Below are 16,886 nucleotides of genomic sequence, written 5' to 3'. Positions count from 1 at the left end.
TTAACTATCCTTTGAATGGTGAAGATTTCATACATCGGCATAGAACTTCCTGGTACTTTAGGAAATGAAACCAAGCAAAAAACTATGTGTTTTGGAAAGATCTTTGATGCGTGGCAACATTTACACTGTGTATTTTTGTATTACAAAAGTACATACAAATTCAACCAACTACAGCACAGTAGCTTCCAAAGCACTGAAATCGAGATTATGACAGGGTCTGTCAGCCAATCATAGCTCATGTGACAATATCTAGCCAGTGACAGCAGATGTTCAGAGCATAAGACTCATTATGTACACAGCAAATATCAACATCTTTGTTAAGTAGAGTGAACATCCAAATATGAAAGTTAATAGTTTAAATTAATATAATGTTATTCTCTTGTTTATGTTTTATTCTGCAGTATTATTTGGGCTAAAGTAAAATTCTTCATTAGAGTATAAGTTGTTAGCAGTCAAAATTACAAAAATTTAACTGAAAACCAAAACAAAGGAAAATTCCAGGAGTTCTAAAATACTCCAGGAGTTCTAAAATACTCCAGGAGTTCTAAAATACTCCAGGAGTTCTAAAATACTCCAGGAGTTCTAAAATACTCCAGGAGTTCTAAAATACTCCAGGAGTTCTAAAATACTCCAGGAGTTCTAAAATACTCCAGGAGTTCTAAAATACTCCAGGAGTTCTAAAATACTCCAGGAGTTCTAAAAAAATCCCAAGTTTTTCTCAGATTTCCCAGCTTTCCCTGGGCATATACACCCTGCAAACTAGGTTCAAGCTCTCGTCAATCTGAGGACTTATCTGTCAATTTGCTCAGCTATGCCAATGTTTTTGCGACGTGAAAAATGCCGAGTTGCACCATGGTTCAGAATCCTCATTATACTATGTGTCTGTCTATAAATGGCTGGGTAAGTCAGTTCAAAAATGAGAGGAAGGCAACTCCTTACCACCTCTAATAGGACCCTGTCCAGAAAGGCATTTCTATGTTGAAATCAACCTTCAGGTTTATGACAGCTTTACTTTAAGCAAAACATTTAGTAACAATGGCTAGATCCAACCATGCTTATATTAGCAGTTAAATTTAGTTCCACTTTCACAATGAAGTTTGCCACTGCTATTGCACTATTGCTTCTCCAAATTCAATGGTCACACTACAACAGTTGATGGCAGCTTTAATATTTATTCAAACAACAATGTGCTCACCAATGGATGTTACTGACTGAGGATACTGATTTATCTATTCATTTTGTGTGGAATTACATACACACCCCACAAATAAACCAATTTCCCTATGATTTAAAAGAAAATTTTCGAACTAAAATTTTAACAACATTTGCAGACTGTTCATATATTCTGGGTACAATTCAACTGCATTCCACTCAAAAACTGAACAGCAACTGCCCTTGTCTCATGTAAAGGGGCATGAATGGTAGCACTTTAGCATTGTTGAATGAAACAGAAAGACAATGCCTCCTGCTGCAAAAGGCGCACTCAGCTCCAAATGTTCAAGAGAACCAACAATATGTAAGGTGCATGGCTCACTATCTGTAAGTTGTACTCCTATTGACAGTAGACATATACCAAAAAATTTCAGTTTTGTAATTAAAACTGCCTACAACATATTCAGTATCCAACTCCATAGCTTACAATTTCAGATACAGTAGAAAAATTACAAGAAAATCCATCAGCTAAAGATATAAATAATACTACTAGAGTTACACCATGCTGGAAACTATATAGTCACAAAGTTTCAGTGTGTTCAAGCAATTGCAGTTTGCAATGTGATAGCATGAACGTGTCAATTGAAGTAAAAGGAAACAAAAAACAAAGGAAATTCTTGCCCCCATGAGTGTATTTACATTGTAAAATGGGATACTTCAGCATTTTATTTCCAAAGAGCATAGGTGTATGGTAAACAGCAGAAATACAACAACCAGTGTGAAAGACTTGCATCCAAAATGCAGATCATAAAGAGTGAATAAGTAATAGCACTAATTAGAAATGATTTTTATTTCTTCCTTGACAGTACACTTTTATAATACTTTGCAAAAACTTTATAATGTCACAAACGTCCAATTACTGGCAGCAGTTCTGTATATTAAAATCAATCAAAAGTACATTTTCGTTAGTACCAGTAAACATGCAGCTGTTAAAACATAAAAAAGCAAATATTTCTATTCTTTAGATAAATTACTACACCATGAGAGAAATAATTAATGAAAGGTCGTAGTGAACTGAAAATAATGTAACATTTACTAGGCTGACTTTAGTTTTGCACACAGTTTGAATTGGCTAGGAGGAGTTTCTTTGACAATGCAAACTTCATTAGAAAATCAAGTTTCCTTTTCACAAAGGTGTGTATTAATCACTTACATTACAATGAAATTTTCAAAATACTTGTAAAAATGTAACACTATTTGTACTTACTCACATGTTTTCAACAAGTATGTCGACAGACTAAGAAATGACACCATCTGAGGTGTTGTTGCAAATTAACTGCATTTTCCTTTTGTGTACTTTGGGAAATAATACTACTCAAAAAAGTTACCAATACAGCACAAGTGGTATGTGTTGCCCTGCTTTTATAAGCATGGTCTTTTTATTACAGTTCTTTAGTGAAATCTAGTGTAAACAGTATAAAAAGTGATTTCTATGTGGGCCAGATCTTGCTCTTCTCTTCAGAAAAAGTTGGTAGAATCACAAAGAATTGTGAAAACTCTCATGCAACTATCTCACACCTAACGAGAAGTATGCTCATGACATTGTTTATAAAGTCATTCTGAATCATTGTTCACAATGTGCAGTGAAATTATGAGCTTCACAGTATCTACAACACCGTGCTACAATGAAAATCATAACTGACTAAGTGGAAAAAGTATACTATCGACAGCACAGAATTCGCACATTTGTAAATGAATTCAAAACTCTTCTAATCTACAAAGCACAAAGGCCAAATCCTAAATCCTAATAATGTGGGCAGGGTGCAACGATATGTCACCATCTTCATTTTCAATTTCTCTCTCCAAGAAAACGACAGAAATATATCAGAGGGCACTTCCAGCAAATTGTTAATATTTAAAGTAAGAGAAAACCTTCTCTTCACTATGATCAGCACTTATCTCTTAGATCTACATATTTACCTCAATTATTTGTGCTAAGAGAATATCATCACAAACACAATCTTTAACTTGGGATATTTACTAGTGACGCAACTGAACTGCCATTTAATATTATGAATTGTTAAGCTCAATTGCTGTCTGCCTGAAGGCCAAGTGGAACAGTATATAAAGAGACACTATGAGAGAAAGAGTTTGAATTTAGGGAGCATCACAAAATTTGAACGATACTGGACAAACCTTTAAAATCTGAACATTTGTTTACTCCACTTGAAGGATGTCTGGAATACATTGTAATTTGCAGCTTATTTTAAGACTGACTGTATCCAGTCATTAAACAATGAACACCATGTGGCAATTACAGCTGGGGGTCATACACTATGTGATCAAAAGTACCTGGACACCTGGGTGAAAATGAATTACAATTTTATGGTGCCCTCCATAGGTAATGCTGGAATTCAGTATGGTGTTGGCCCACCCTTAGCCTTGATGAAAGCTTCCACTCTTGCAAGCATACATTCAATCATGTGCTGGGAGGTTTTTGGGGAATGGCAGCCCATTCTTCATGGAGTGCTGCACTGACGAAAGGTCCACCGCGCTATATGATTCAGGTCAGGACTCTGTGCAGGCCAGTCCATTACAGGGATGTTATTGTCGTGTAACCAGTCCTCCACAAGCAGGCATTATGAACAGATGCTCGATTGTGTTGAAAGATGCAATCGTCATCTCCGAATAGCTCTTCATCAATGGGAAGCCATCGGATCGCCACATTGTGTACCGTGATTTGTCACCCCACAAAAGGTTTTTTCACTGTTCAACCATCCATGGTTTATGCTCCTTACATCAAGCGAGGTGTCATTTGGCATTTACCGATGTGATGAGTGGCATATGAGCAGCTGCTCAACCATGAAATCCAAGTTTTCTCACCTCCCACCTACCTGTCATATTACTCACAGTGGATCCTGATGCAGTTTGAAATTCCTGTATGATGGTCTGGATAGATGTCTACCTATTACACATTATGACCCTCTTCAACTGTCAGCATCTCTGCCACTCAACAGACGAGGTAGCCTGTTCGCTTTTGTGCCGTATGTGTCCCTTCATGTTTCCACTTCACTATCACATCGAAAACAGTGGACCTAGGGATGTTTAGGAGTGTGGAAATCTCGCGTACATCCAATCAACTGACATCCAATCACCTGACATGTTCAAAGACCATGAGTTCTGCGGAGCACCCCATTCTGCTCGCTCACAATGTCTAGTGACTACTGTGGTCACGGAACAATGCACGTAATATGAAAACATAGGTTTTTGAGGGTGTCTGGATACTTTTGATCACATAGATTATGATAAATGAATGTACAAAAGCAATAGCATCTCCTGCATTTTATGTATATATGTAGGCCTCCCCTAAGTCCATGCCACTGAAAAGCCTATTTCCATTTCAAAAACACAGACCATGAATTTATGCATAAGTACACAAACACGTAATGCACTTCATAGAGCAAGTATAAAACCATATTTTTTTACAAGCATAGACTATAACATAACTAAGATGAAAAAGGTTAGTCAAACACAAAGCAAAAGTGTTGCCTGAAAAGCAAAAGAGGTTAGCAGACACAGCTGTTGTACATAATTATTCAAATGTCATTACTCTACAGATAACAACCTTTTGAAATGTAACTGTCTTTAATATCTGATACCAGAAGTATCACTGTACAACCACTGTCCACAAACAATAGACAAAATAAAATTAAGCACACAAAGCTCTGTGAAACTACAATTAAACAAGACATCAAGCCAGTATGACAATATGATCCAAATTGTGCGCATCATTCATCATGCTACGTACCAACATAATTTCAATGTATCTGAATAATTATATGCACAATAAAATGAAGTATTAAAGATATCCAATAGGCATTGTACTACAGATACTCAATAACAAAATGTAAAGCTATGTTGTAGCAATTATTCCCACATGATGGCAATACCTTAGATCAAATTCTACATCTGGTTTTAAATTGTGCCATAGTTGTTTCACAGTTGACACAACAATGCCAATAGCAACCAAACAGGCAAAAAATTAAAAGTTCTTTCAAAATCTTACTATTTCTAACACACCAGTAGTTTCAGTAGTTTAAATAGTTAAATGTATTGCTGGTACCCAAAAACAGTATTTCTCTTAATTCACATTTTCAGAAAATGATTTACGTAAAAAGAACAGGACAAAATTGAAACCATTTTATCTAAATTTACGTTAACATCTTTGGTAAATTGCGTCTCTTAATTTTGAAACAGGTGCCTTAGGCAGCAGAACTTATCATGGCACTGTAGAACATTAAGTGTAAGATATTACTGCTGTTGTTTAAGCCATGTGTATTAGCTTCTTGCGTATGACTACACGATTATGGCAAATTAACAAATTGAGGACAAACATGAGGGGAAGCCTACAAATCACTTCATATGAACCACAAGCTAACAACTTCACATATTAGCAAACCAAAGAAGCATGCTGCAAACATCATGCCACAAGACATTCAGTACCAAGACACAGCACAGGAAAGTGTCACTGCCTCAATACTTACTGAAATGGCATGATGTCCAAGGCAACCAGTCACCAAAGAAAGAACATACAGGAAAGAAAAAGAAAAATAAACAAATTAATTAAAATTAAGTCTAATGTTCATGGAAAAATTACTTTCTTCTCATCATCTACAACTCTGATGAGAATGTGTGAAAAGAATGCCATGATACATGCAGCTAAACTGCTGCTTAGTTATCACAGATACACAATACTAGAAAAGACACCAAAGAAAACATTTCTCACAACAGATAATTCACATTATAGTGGTCTAAAATGAAATGATGCAGAAGAGTCCATACTACCAAAGTCATGGGTATTTCACAGTACTATATCCACTTAGCATTTCTGTCTATTGAAAACTGCCTAATATCATGCAGCATACTTCATCTGTCACACAGTTTTGAATCTACTTCTAGGCAGTTAAATGAATGCACACATTAATCCATGCATATGGTAATTATCAAAAATGTCATGAATCTAATAGCAGAAACTAAAACCTACCTTGTGGTCTTTCTATGCTGTTTAACAAATATCTAAGGCACTAATCGAGGACACTAACCCCAAGCAAACTAAAATATCTTTATACAGCTCAGCATGATGGCAATAACAAATTGAAACAATTTCACATTGCATGCCTAGCCCCAGATTGTGTATGAAATGTAAATTTGCACTAATTTTTTTTTAACTCAAATTCGATCAACATTCAACTTCAACAAAACAAACTTGTCACATAACCTTAATAAATCCTTATTGATGTAACCAAATTTCTGTTACACCATTCATCTCAATCATTTTGCAAACTGGGAGCTTAATTATAACATTATCCTGTTCTCCTTTACTACAATATTCACACTAATACATCTTCCCCATTAAAAAAAAAAAAAATCATAAAAATAAGTCACTTTTATCATAAACCTGAGAAACAACAACATGAATCATAAAACTAATTCTATCTATTTGATCTCAAATACCAAAACAATGAACAGTGCAATAGGATGCTTCTGCACCATAGCACACTCTAAAAAAAAATTCAGATTAAGCAATGTTTTGCCAAACAATAATAATATTACGTTTGTCTGATGCTTTTGATAATCTGTCTCTTTCATGTTTATTGTGGAACTGTTTTCATAATCTGCTCTGTATAAGAAGATATTTTATTGTACTTAACCATGGTACATATCTTAGTAAAGCTATGTCCTCAGACCCTGTTCTGATGCTGGAATGAAGATCCCTTATCCATATATTTAAAGCCTTTTGACAGATACATTTCATATTTTGCTTTATAATGTACTATAACTTTCATACCAGTATCAGGAAAGCATTTACAAATGACACTGCACTCACAGCAAAATTCAAATGTGGGTTAAAATGAAAAGAAATTTTTTTGAAAGAAAGAACATGGAATAAAACATCTATTAAATTAATGATACTGAACAACACTATCATTACAAGAAAACTGTCATTGCAAAGAGCATAATAGTTCTTTGTCCTAACTGACATGATGCATGAAAATATTACTTGCGGAAATAATTCTTGACGACTTGCACGTCAAATGAAGAGGAAGCACAAAACGTTCAACACTTAATTCAAGCACATGCTATGTAGACAATTTGAAGAAAATAAAAGAATGTTTCTGCAAATCTGTAACAACGAAATTCCAAATATACTTGACATACAGAGAGATTTCCAGGACAGACAGACAGACATTTACTAAACATTTTTGGTAATTAACAGTGCAACCAAAGCAACTGGATAAAGTGGAACAAATGAAATATGCATCCAGTAGCAGCATATATTTATGGTTTTGATAGCCAGGGAGCAGAAAAAGTAGTAGCAGGTGCAGAATAGCATTATTTGAATGAAGTAGCTGGAATATTACAAGAAAGCTTACTGGGAACTAGAGGAACAAAAAGGTGAAATACCAGTAAAGTAACTGACAAAATGGCTTACAGTTTTCATACACAACTTGAAACAGACAGGATTAAAGGATGTACCACGGGATATCTGCAACAGAGTTATGACGACACAAATGTCTTAGTTCATCCATATTACACTGCAATGTAGCTAGTTGGGTAGCCCACTTAATTGTGGACACTGTCCTTCAGGTGGGTTTCTTGTTTCTTTATCTTTTTTTTTTTTTACTTTTACCTTGAAAACTATACAAAGAACAGTGCACAGGGTGCCAAAAACATTTCTGAAATTCAATTATTTCTACAGGGATAAAAGGTAAACATTTTTCAGCAAACAACTCATAGTCTGAAATAAGGAATCTACTATAATAAGACACATTTCATTGTTGTGCTTGTAACAGTGAACTTTTCACACTGTGACTCAGTTAAGCAACGCACAACAGAACAGTTTAGTGAACCAGACTCGGTTTGGCCTCTGTAATAAATTAATAAATTGGTGAAGAGTGCATCTCCCACAGGACTAAAACAATTAAAAATGACAATGTATCTATGCGCTTGTCATTGCAAAAGCTATAGTCCATCAACTATGAGGATTTCTGCTTCCCTCAGTCAGCAATCCACACAAAGATAATAATGCTATACACCCCCTCCCCCTCCCTCCCTCAACCCCCCCCCCCCCCCCCAAGCTCCACACAATACAGCCACATATCAATAAATTTAAACAAATTTCATAAACATGGAATCATTCTCTTTGACTCAAGTTCATTTTAAAATCAAATAGTGGCTCATGTTCTTTAAACCTGGCACATACTGCCATTTGAATAAATGGAAAGACAGCTATTGAAGGATATTAAGCCAAACATTTTAAAGCATTTTTACATACTCTCCCAATCCTTATAGTGCATTTCTCCATGAAAAAAAATTACCCATATCACAAACTATAACCTCTCCAAATTTGGAAACTGTTTAAAACAAGAGTACCAAACTTTTAACAGGTCCAAATCGGTTGACTGTAACTCCATACTTTTCACAAATAATACATAATTTCTCAATAAAAAGCAATAAAAGATTAAAATAAAGGTGTCTTAAAATGACACTCAAATTTGTGCAGTATTTTTTTCCATTTTATTCATGAAGTAAAACACTGAAAATAGTTATCACCCTCTTTTTGGTAACAAATTATTCAACACACAAACCACTTGATTTCCTTGTTTTGCATTCTTACTGTCTAAATACATTTAGTTTATAAAAATCTGACATCTCAAAACCTCAGAAATCATTCACAATGTTGATTAAGCTCATGGAACGCACATAAAAACATCAGATCTATATTTACATAATCCAGAAAAGTTTTAATAGTAAGCACTAAAATTGGAATATTGTAATAATAGTTGGATTTGAAACAGAAAGAGGAAGAAGAGGTACATTCTTTTACCTATCAGGCACCTTACTACCACAAGACTGAATAATATGAGATACTAAAACAAAATGCCTTTTTTTTCATTGGCCATAATTCTCCACACCTAAATACTTTCGTCAGAAAGAAGTCACAGCTACAATATAGTGAAAAGGAACACTTTTGAATGAAGAATCCAGTAGTCATTAACAAATCTATGTGCCACCCATACACTAAGGTTTCCTTTTCTACAGCAGCTTTGGTTTTCTTAGCTATGAGCTGAATTCAAAAGGGGAAAACCGAAGGATTATGAAGATGCTGCAAAGGAACATCTACTTACCATTTCAGTTTCTGCTAACCCTGGTTCATCGCAAACTGTACCAGAGAATTAAACAGATCGAACATGTTATCAGTTCCACGTCCTGCCTTTTGGTTTCAACCATAACAAATCCATCGATCAGGGGAACCTTGTGGAGGTAGTGCAGCTGGGGGAACCTTGTGGAGGTAGTGCAGCTGAGGCATACATGTAGTGAGTGTGGACAAAAGGCCTGAGAAGGCAGATCTACTTACTGTCAACACTAGGTTAATGGGAGTTCCCAGCCAGTACCCATGGCATTCTTATCAGAGAGATTTCCCTCACCCCATGTAACAAGGTGCAACAAGCACACTTAAACGTTACCTCTACCATATGTCTCTGCTACAAGTGTACACATACATGTTAGAATGGGTGCTGCACAGACAATTTTAGGGGAAAATTTATGCTGTCTGCCCATGAGCTTGGTCATGGCATCAAACAGCCACTAAAATAACAAACTGCATATGTTAGTGAGCTGGCATGTCAAATTACTGTCCCAATAGAGGTTCCATTATTTACTTTTTATTTAAACAACAGAAGCAGGGTACACAAAAATGGTAACAATGAAGATGATCTTTTAAACTAAAGATATCAATCTGACAGTCTAATTTCAGCAATAGATAAAGAGATGCAGCACACACTTTCCCCTCCCACACCTGCTTCTCTTAACTACATTTATTTACTTTCTGACTGAGATAGCATTATGTACAGTACTGAATGATGGCTGCTGAGAATATGGGGCAGCATAGGGCACACACCCATGAAAGTGTGTAAGTGTCAGACTGAAGAGTGCATGTCAAATGACAGAAATTAACATCAGATTTTGCTTATATAATGCATACACCAAGCCCCAAGATGAAGAATACACTCAAAAATAAATAAAAATGTGGGAAAGACAGACGTTCTTTAGAAACAAAGATGAAGATATTGATGTATTACATGTATCCCATAAATGTGACTGTGGAAGATGTGTGAGAAAATCATATGGAGAGCTATTTTTAGTAGCTTCATGCAATCTATTGGGCATTTTTCCTTATTGTTCATTTTCTTTCTCTTTTTCTTTCTTTCTTTCTTTCTTTGGCAATGAATTAATTAGGAATGTTTATAATTTGCTGTTAAGATCAGAAATTCTGAGGCAGCAATTTGTTTTAATACATTACAATACACTGAAATTTTGGTTACTGTTGGAATTTTTCAGGCTACTGTTCTATAACATATAGTTTTACCTCCATCTAATTGTACTGGACGGTATGTGCAGCAGTGTGGAATTACAGCTAGAAATCTGTTCCATTTTCCTTTTAACTATAGCTATCATGTTTTCACAATACATTAATGGGAGCTTCTGAAACTTAGGAGCTCATACAGAGGGTTATTGCAGCCAGCTTCTATAAAGTAAGAGCTCATAATGGAGATTACTACTAAAAGTGGAGGTAGTGAAAATGATTCATTGTTTAACTGTCTGACGAATAATTCTGACACACTACAAATTGTGACTACAGGCCAAATTTCGTTTGAGGGTGATTTTTGACAGACACTAAGAAGCACTGAAAAATAGCTATGGCATTGGAGACAACGGATGCAGAAGGTATTTTTCAGTCTAGTAGTGGGATCATCTGTGGGCAGTTGACTACAACAGGTACAGTAGTGTGTGGAATTGAGTACTGATGTGAACTTTGTGAAACTAGAATGCTGGGTGGGCCATGGTAAAGAAGTTTGTATTGGTAGTGAGGGGAGGGAGGGGAAAAAAAAAAGTCACAGAGTATACAAATCAAACAGGTAATTGTTGGTAGAATTGAGAATCAATATAGTCGTCGTAACAACTGGTAAATCAGGAAAATATTTTAAATTTTTTCAGCAACTGCAACTAAATCAAAGTATCATCTTTCAGTTGGAGTGGACCTTCAACGCCTAAAAATCTTATCTTAAAGGGCATGGGTATCAGAAAATCACACAGTTGTGGACTTTCTTAATGGGAACCACTGCATATTTTAAGAATTCCAAGATTTTCAGGTTTGCAACCCCCTGCCCTTTTTATGTGACAATAGATTCATTAATTTTATTTATTCTGTTGTCAGGAGGAGAAAGTAGAATCTAGAAGTGGTTAGTGCAGGTAATTTATTTATTTATTTATTTTTACAGCTATCAGTGGTATATCATGCTCCAGAGTACAGAATAAATTGTGCGAAGAAACTGTTGATCTATTATTGGTTGCAGCAAGGAAACTAACAGATGTGCTGAAGGAAACAGTCTTGTATCAGGCAGTAAAGTGTTTCCCACTGGGGTACATTTTTCACATTTTAGTTTGTACAAAAGATACTAAAAAGTTTGGTAGTTCTGAGGTTCCATATAGACGATTTAATTGTGTATATTTAAATTTGTACATATATGCAATGTAACCTAAGCCTTAGCTATTACTATTCCAGTCAAAACTTCCATTTTTTTTTTTTTACTGTCTAGTCTGTTACAACTGTCATTTGCAACACACGAGACACTATCATAACCATATGGTTCACAGAAGCTCAGATGAGTAATAACAACACTGCTCCTCTTCTTCATTGGCCAATGAATAGCATTTTATTGGAGTATGTCAGATTTTGAAAAAAGAAATGTATGTATGTCATACTAACATGTAAAGAAATGTTTAGGCAGGTCTGCACTTCTAATTAACAACATTCTGTAACACCACTTAAATAACAAAACTGTATACAGACATTATAATTTTTCATCTAAGCCACTAAAAAAAGAAGTGTGATTTAAGAACAAATGTCGAAGTGTCTTGGACAAAAATTTCCAGTCCATTAAAAAGATAAGGGGTGCATTTTCTATGTCATAACAGGAGTACTGAAACACGTGGTGCTAAAGTCTTGGGAAACATTTCCTCTGAATCTTTATTCAGAATAATGCTATCTATAAGCTGCAGAGGAGTTGAACACAACAGCTCACCAAAACACCTCATCATTAGTTCTTTAGAAACTCTGTCAAAAATGTGTACTGCATATTTAGTTCCAGCAGCCCACATATGTGAGCATCCCCCTGTATGGTCACAATTTCACTATGCATTCACAAGGGAGCGTTCAACTTTATGGAAAGGAGTTTTCTACTGCTAAATAGCAGGGGGGGAGTGGGGATAACGATGATTAAATTACCAAGCTTGCAGAAGAAATTTGCAAAAATGGTTTTACGAGTGCTTTCCAAGTATATAAAGATCGAATAATAGAGGTAATTATTCTGAAAGAAAGGCAAATTAAATAAGGTAATACCATTCAATTTTACAAATACCCCTAGTAGTGCATACGAAAGAGATATTGTGGGCAGAGTATCAGTAGCAGAAAAGTGGCAGAGTGCAAATTATAATGCAATATCATACAAGTTACACACACAAAACTACAATGTAACATTTGATAAGCAACATTATAAAACAGATGTCACCAGGGACAAGCACTGAATGGTTTGAATGCTTAAAAACTATTTACAACAGTTAATATTGATGTGTAAGCAAACACAAGAGGAACTAAACCCTTACACATTCCAAGAGTTTTCTTTTTTCCCCCTACTAAGTATTTTGTGTGCAACATTTATTGGCAGCTGTGATTTTTTCTGTACGGTATGGGAGTTAAAGAATGGTTTCTATGGAAATCTAGCGAAGTTGTAACATTCTTTACAAGTTCAATAAAAATAAATTTATAACTAGTTATGAACAATTGGCAGCAGAATTCTTAGAGCACACATATTTGTGTGTGTTTCCAAGGATTACAAGAGATCAACATGTTAAATGGGAAACCAAAGGCATGTGTGACAATATACATCATCAATCTGTGACAAATTGGACAGATCATTAACAGTACAGTAGGACTCCAACTATCCTGAATACCAATTATCCACATCACTTTAAGGAAAAGGAAACTGATACTATATGACTAAAACTGTAGGTTTTGTTCAATAGTTATTAGAGTATATAATAGTATACTGTATGTTTCTTTATTGTTCTAAAATCAATCCACAGCAAATGTATCAAAGACAAAATCTTCCAGTGAACAATTAACACAGACCTACATTGTTGCATTTGTGATGCCCATCATTCAGTGCGGCCTACATCTGTCTGTGTTGTGATCATAACTGTACTGATACATCACTATACAATCCATCTTCTGTGTCTTTTGTTTTGTTTTATGTTTGTCTTTTAATCTATTGTGTGGCAGCTGTCTTATCATTGGCAGACAAAATAAAAATATTTGAACAATTAGATAAACACATGAGTGCTAAACAGTTAGATGAAGTGTTCAGCATTGGAACATCAACAGTTTCAGACATTAAAAAACAGGTCTTTAATTTTAAAATTTGTTTCTGTCCTCGAGAGTGAAGATGGGGGATTGTCAAGAAAAGCGATGAAAACAACAAAGAACTTGATGATGCCGCAATCAAGTAGTTTTTGCTCCAGCAAGCACTAGGAAACCCCTCTTTCAGAGTCAATTATTAGCAAAACACCAAAACTTTTAGCCAAGAAAATCAACCGTTTTTCTTCATTTAAAACAAGCAACAGAGTTTGAAGACAAGCACAATATTCACGGATTGGATTTAAGTGGTGAAAAACCAGCAGCAGACCCAAAAGCAGCAGAAAGTTATTGAAAAATTCTAAGTTGAAGCAGAATCTTATGACCCTGAATTTTTATACAACACAGACGAAACACCCCTCATTTGGAAGGCTTTGCCTGAAACAACTTTATCTTCTGAAAGATAAACTAGAACTCCTAGCTATAAGGTTAGTAAAGACCATGTTACCATGCTAAACTGTGCCTACTCTAGAGGAAACCACAGAAGATATAGGCAAGTGGCTTCCTATGAATTCTTTCGATACTGGATTCCATGTTTTCAGTGCCAACAAAATCATTCCAAATGTGAGAAAAGAAACTGATGGCCAGGAGGATGACATTGTCACTGAACCAGATGCAGGACCATCAGCTAACGAATGTTTGCATATCTTGGCACTGTACTAAAATGAATGGAGCAGCAGCTTGAGCATGACCACATGCAGCTCCTAACCATCAAGTGGATAAGAGACTTGGCTGCACGAAAATTGCTGAAGACAGCAAAACAACTGCCTAGATCAGCATCTTCAAGAACTGCCACACTATGAAGTACAACATAGTACAAAATCTAAACATTATTGTCCTGTAGCAATACACTAATATTAGATAGTATATATGCAAAGATTTTGCTGTTCTTTTTTTAAAAAAGAAAAAACAAGGAATGACCTGTTTTCATGATTTATCCAATTATCCATATATTTTCTTATACGGATCGGATCCGCTCCCAACTCATCCAGATAACTGGAGCTCTACTTTACTTTAACCTGACAAAGTATGAAATTACATATTTGGGATATCACTGACACCATAGTGTGTGGCTGTTTAGAGTCAGTTTTGTTGTTACCCCTGTGGCTGACAGAATAATTAGATTTTTTGGGTTCATTTTTGTGGTGTGGCAGGGAAAGTGGACTGTAATCAGACTTGTACCCATAGTAGAAGTTAGGTTAACAAGTTACATTAAGTAAACTGCCTTCAAGCTATTTACAGCATACTGAACTAGTTTAATGTGGAAATTTCTCAACTGTCAAGCTTTATCTCCTACTTTTGAGTCATACCTTTGTGGTTATGCCCCTGAATATATTTGAATAATTATTGTATTTACTTATTTATTTATTTATTTATGCTCTGCAATAACACTTTAAATGTGCATAAAATACCAATCGTTTGCAATATTGTTGTATCTGAGATACATTTTAGCAATGTTCTTAACAGAAAATTTTAAACCAACAGCTGATTACTGTAATTATTTTTCCTTTAGCATTCACAACTTCATGAAAATATGATATTTTAATATCACACAAGTTTTATCTGTCATTTCATCTTATAATTATGTCTTTAAGTTGGTAATTTTTGCAATTGTATTTATGTTAGCAATAAACTTTCAGTTTTTCTTCAAGAATAGAATACTAGAACTTTCACAAAAATACAATTTACAGTTTTCTCTGTTGATGTTTCTTGCATTGGACTAACAACAGAAGCTGTATGTCAGGAAAAACAAGCATTGTGGTCACGTTTGAACTTCATCATCACTATACTACTGTCATCAGGAACGTTTAATAGTTCAAGAGAAATCACCTGTATTTGCCAAACCACACAGGCAGGTCAGGAATCTAATGCATACTTGTGAATTCATCTGTTTTGGTCTCCAGCTACAGTGTAATGTAGACATCTAGTCAAACTAGATAACTGCCAGCTAAATGATGAGCAAAGACCAAAGCTGATAAACTTTCATCCATCATCATGTAAGAGTGGACTAATTATTTGAAAACCTAACTAGAAAACAACAATTATGACTTTTTGCACTGTTGCTGCCCTCCATGCAAAAATTTATACAATTTCTCACGTTTGGCAAAATCAGTATCCCTTTTCAAAATGATTATAATTCAGTGAGCCACATAGTCATCCATATAAATACAAAATCACAATGAATTATGTAAACTTCATGTATTAAAAAAAAAATAAAAATAAACATGAATGTATTCATGCTTATAACCAAAACCTTTGACACATTCCAGCACCTATCTACTATTAATGCACTTTATTTTACAATAAATGTTAAAATCTAAAGCATGCAGCTCAAGAAATGTAGAAAAAAATACAACATTTTCATTGGATGAAACCAGTACACCTTTCAGCTACTTAACAAAATTTACAACTAAGTGCAGTTGTAGACAATATTACAGAGTAATTAATCATACCTTAGTGGAACTGAAGATCCCAAACAATCCCACTCTCTTCTTAAGTTTCCCAGATGACATAGTTCCTTTGACTGTCATAGCTTCAGGCCTAAGAGTGGTAATAGGTACAGGGTTTATTGGTGGTGGCATTTCACCACTTTTAATTGCACTCAGGTCTTCAAAAGGTATGTCTTCTGGGGGTTGAAACCCCGATTTATACCTTTCTATCACAAGTTGTGTGTCCTGAAACATACATATTACCTTATCCAGTGACAGACAGTGCAGTACATCAATAATGGTAAAATTTCACAACTATTCAACTTTTCCTTAGCACCTAAATACACGCTGGTACACAAGAATCATATAATTAACTAGAATGTACTTTAACTGTAGAATGTGTGTTTGGCAAAGACCTAGCTTTTTTATTCATTTATTTATTTTAAGCGACAATTTATAATACTGTACCCACATCACGGCTCCAACAAAGCATTTCAAAAGATTGGAAAAAAGTGAAAATCATTTCTATTTTCAAGAAAGGCCATCAGATAAATGTCCTTAACTACAGGAACATATGACTAGCATCAATCTGTTGGAGAATTTTGGAATATGTTTTTGCTTGGATTATGGATATAAAGAATCTCAGCAGAAATCAACATAGGTTCCTCACACAGCAATATCAGGTAACACACCTTTCCTTACTTGTACACAAGATCCTAGATGCATTTGATAATGAGACCTGCATTGATGCCCCATGTTACTCAACTTCT

The 16,886-nt window shown here is 35.1% G+C and overlaps 1 protein-coding gene across 12 annotated transcripts in view; it reads right to left on the bottom strand.

Moving 5' to 3' along the window:
* Positions 1-16,886, bottom strand: part of LOC126297562 (formin-binding protein 1) — a 336,009-nt gene that overhangs the window by 46,826 nt on the left and 272,297 nt on the right. For 8 of the 12 annotated variants that reach the window (XM_049988499.1, XM_049988504.1, XM_049988505.1 and 5 more), the window contains exon 7: positions 16,141-16,362. In XM_049988499.1, coding sequence (XP_049844456.1) covers positions 16,141-16,362 — 222 coding nt within the window. Of the gene's footprint in view, positions 1-7,645; positions 7,700-16,140; positions 16,363-16,886 lie in introns of all 12 variants that reach the window. The other 4 variants (XM_049988494.1, XM_049988495.1, XM_049988500.1 and 1 more) reach the window with 1 other exon arrangement.

Source organism: Schistocerca gregaria, chromosome X (genome assembly GCF_023897955.1).
Source record: "Schistocerca gregaria isolate iqSchGreg1 chromosome X, iqSchGreg1.2, whole genome shotgun sequence".
Lineage (NCBI taxonomy): Eukaryota > Metazoa > Arthropoda > Insecta > Orthoptera > Acrididae > Schistocerca > Schistocerca gregaria.
Note: the sequence above shows the minus strand (reverse complement) of the source record. Positions and strands in the feature narration are given on the sequence as shown.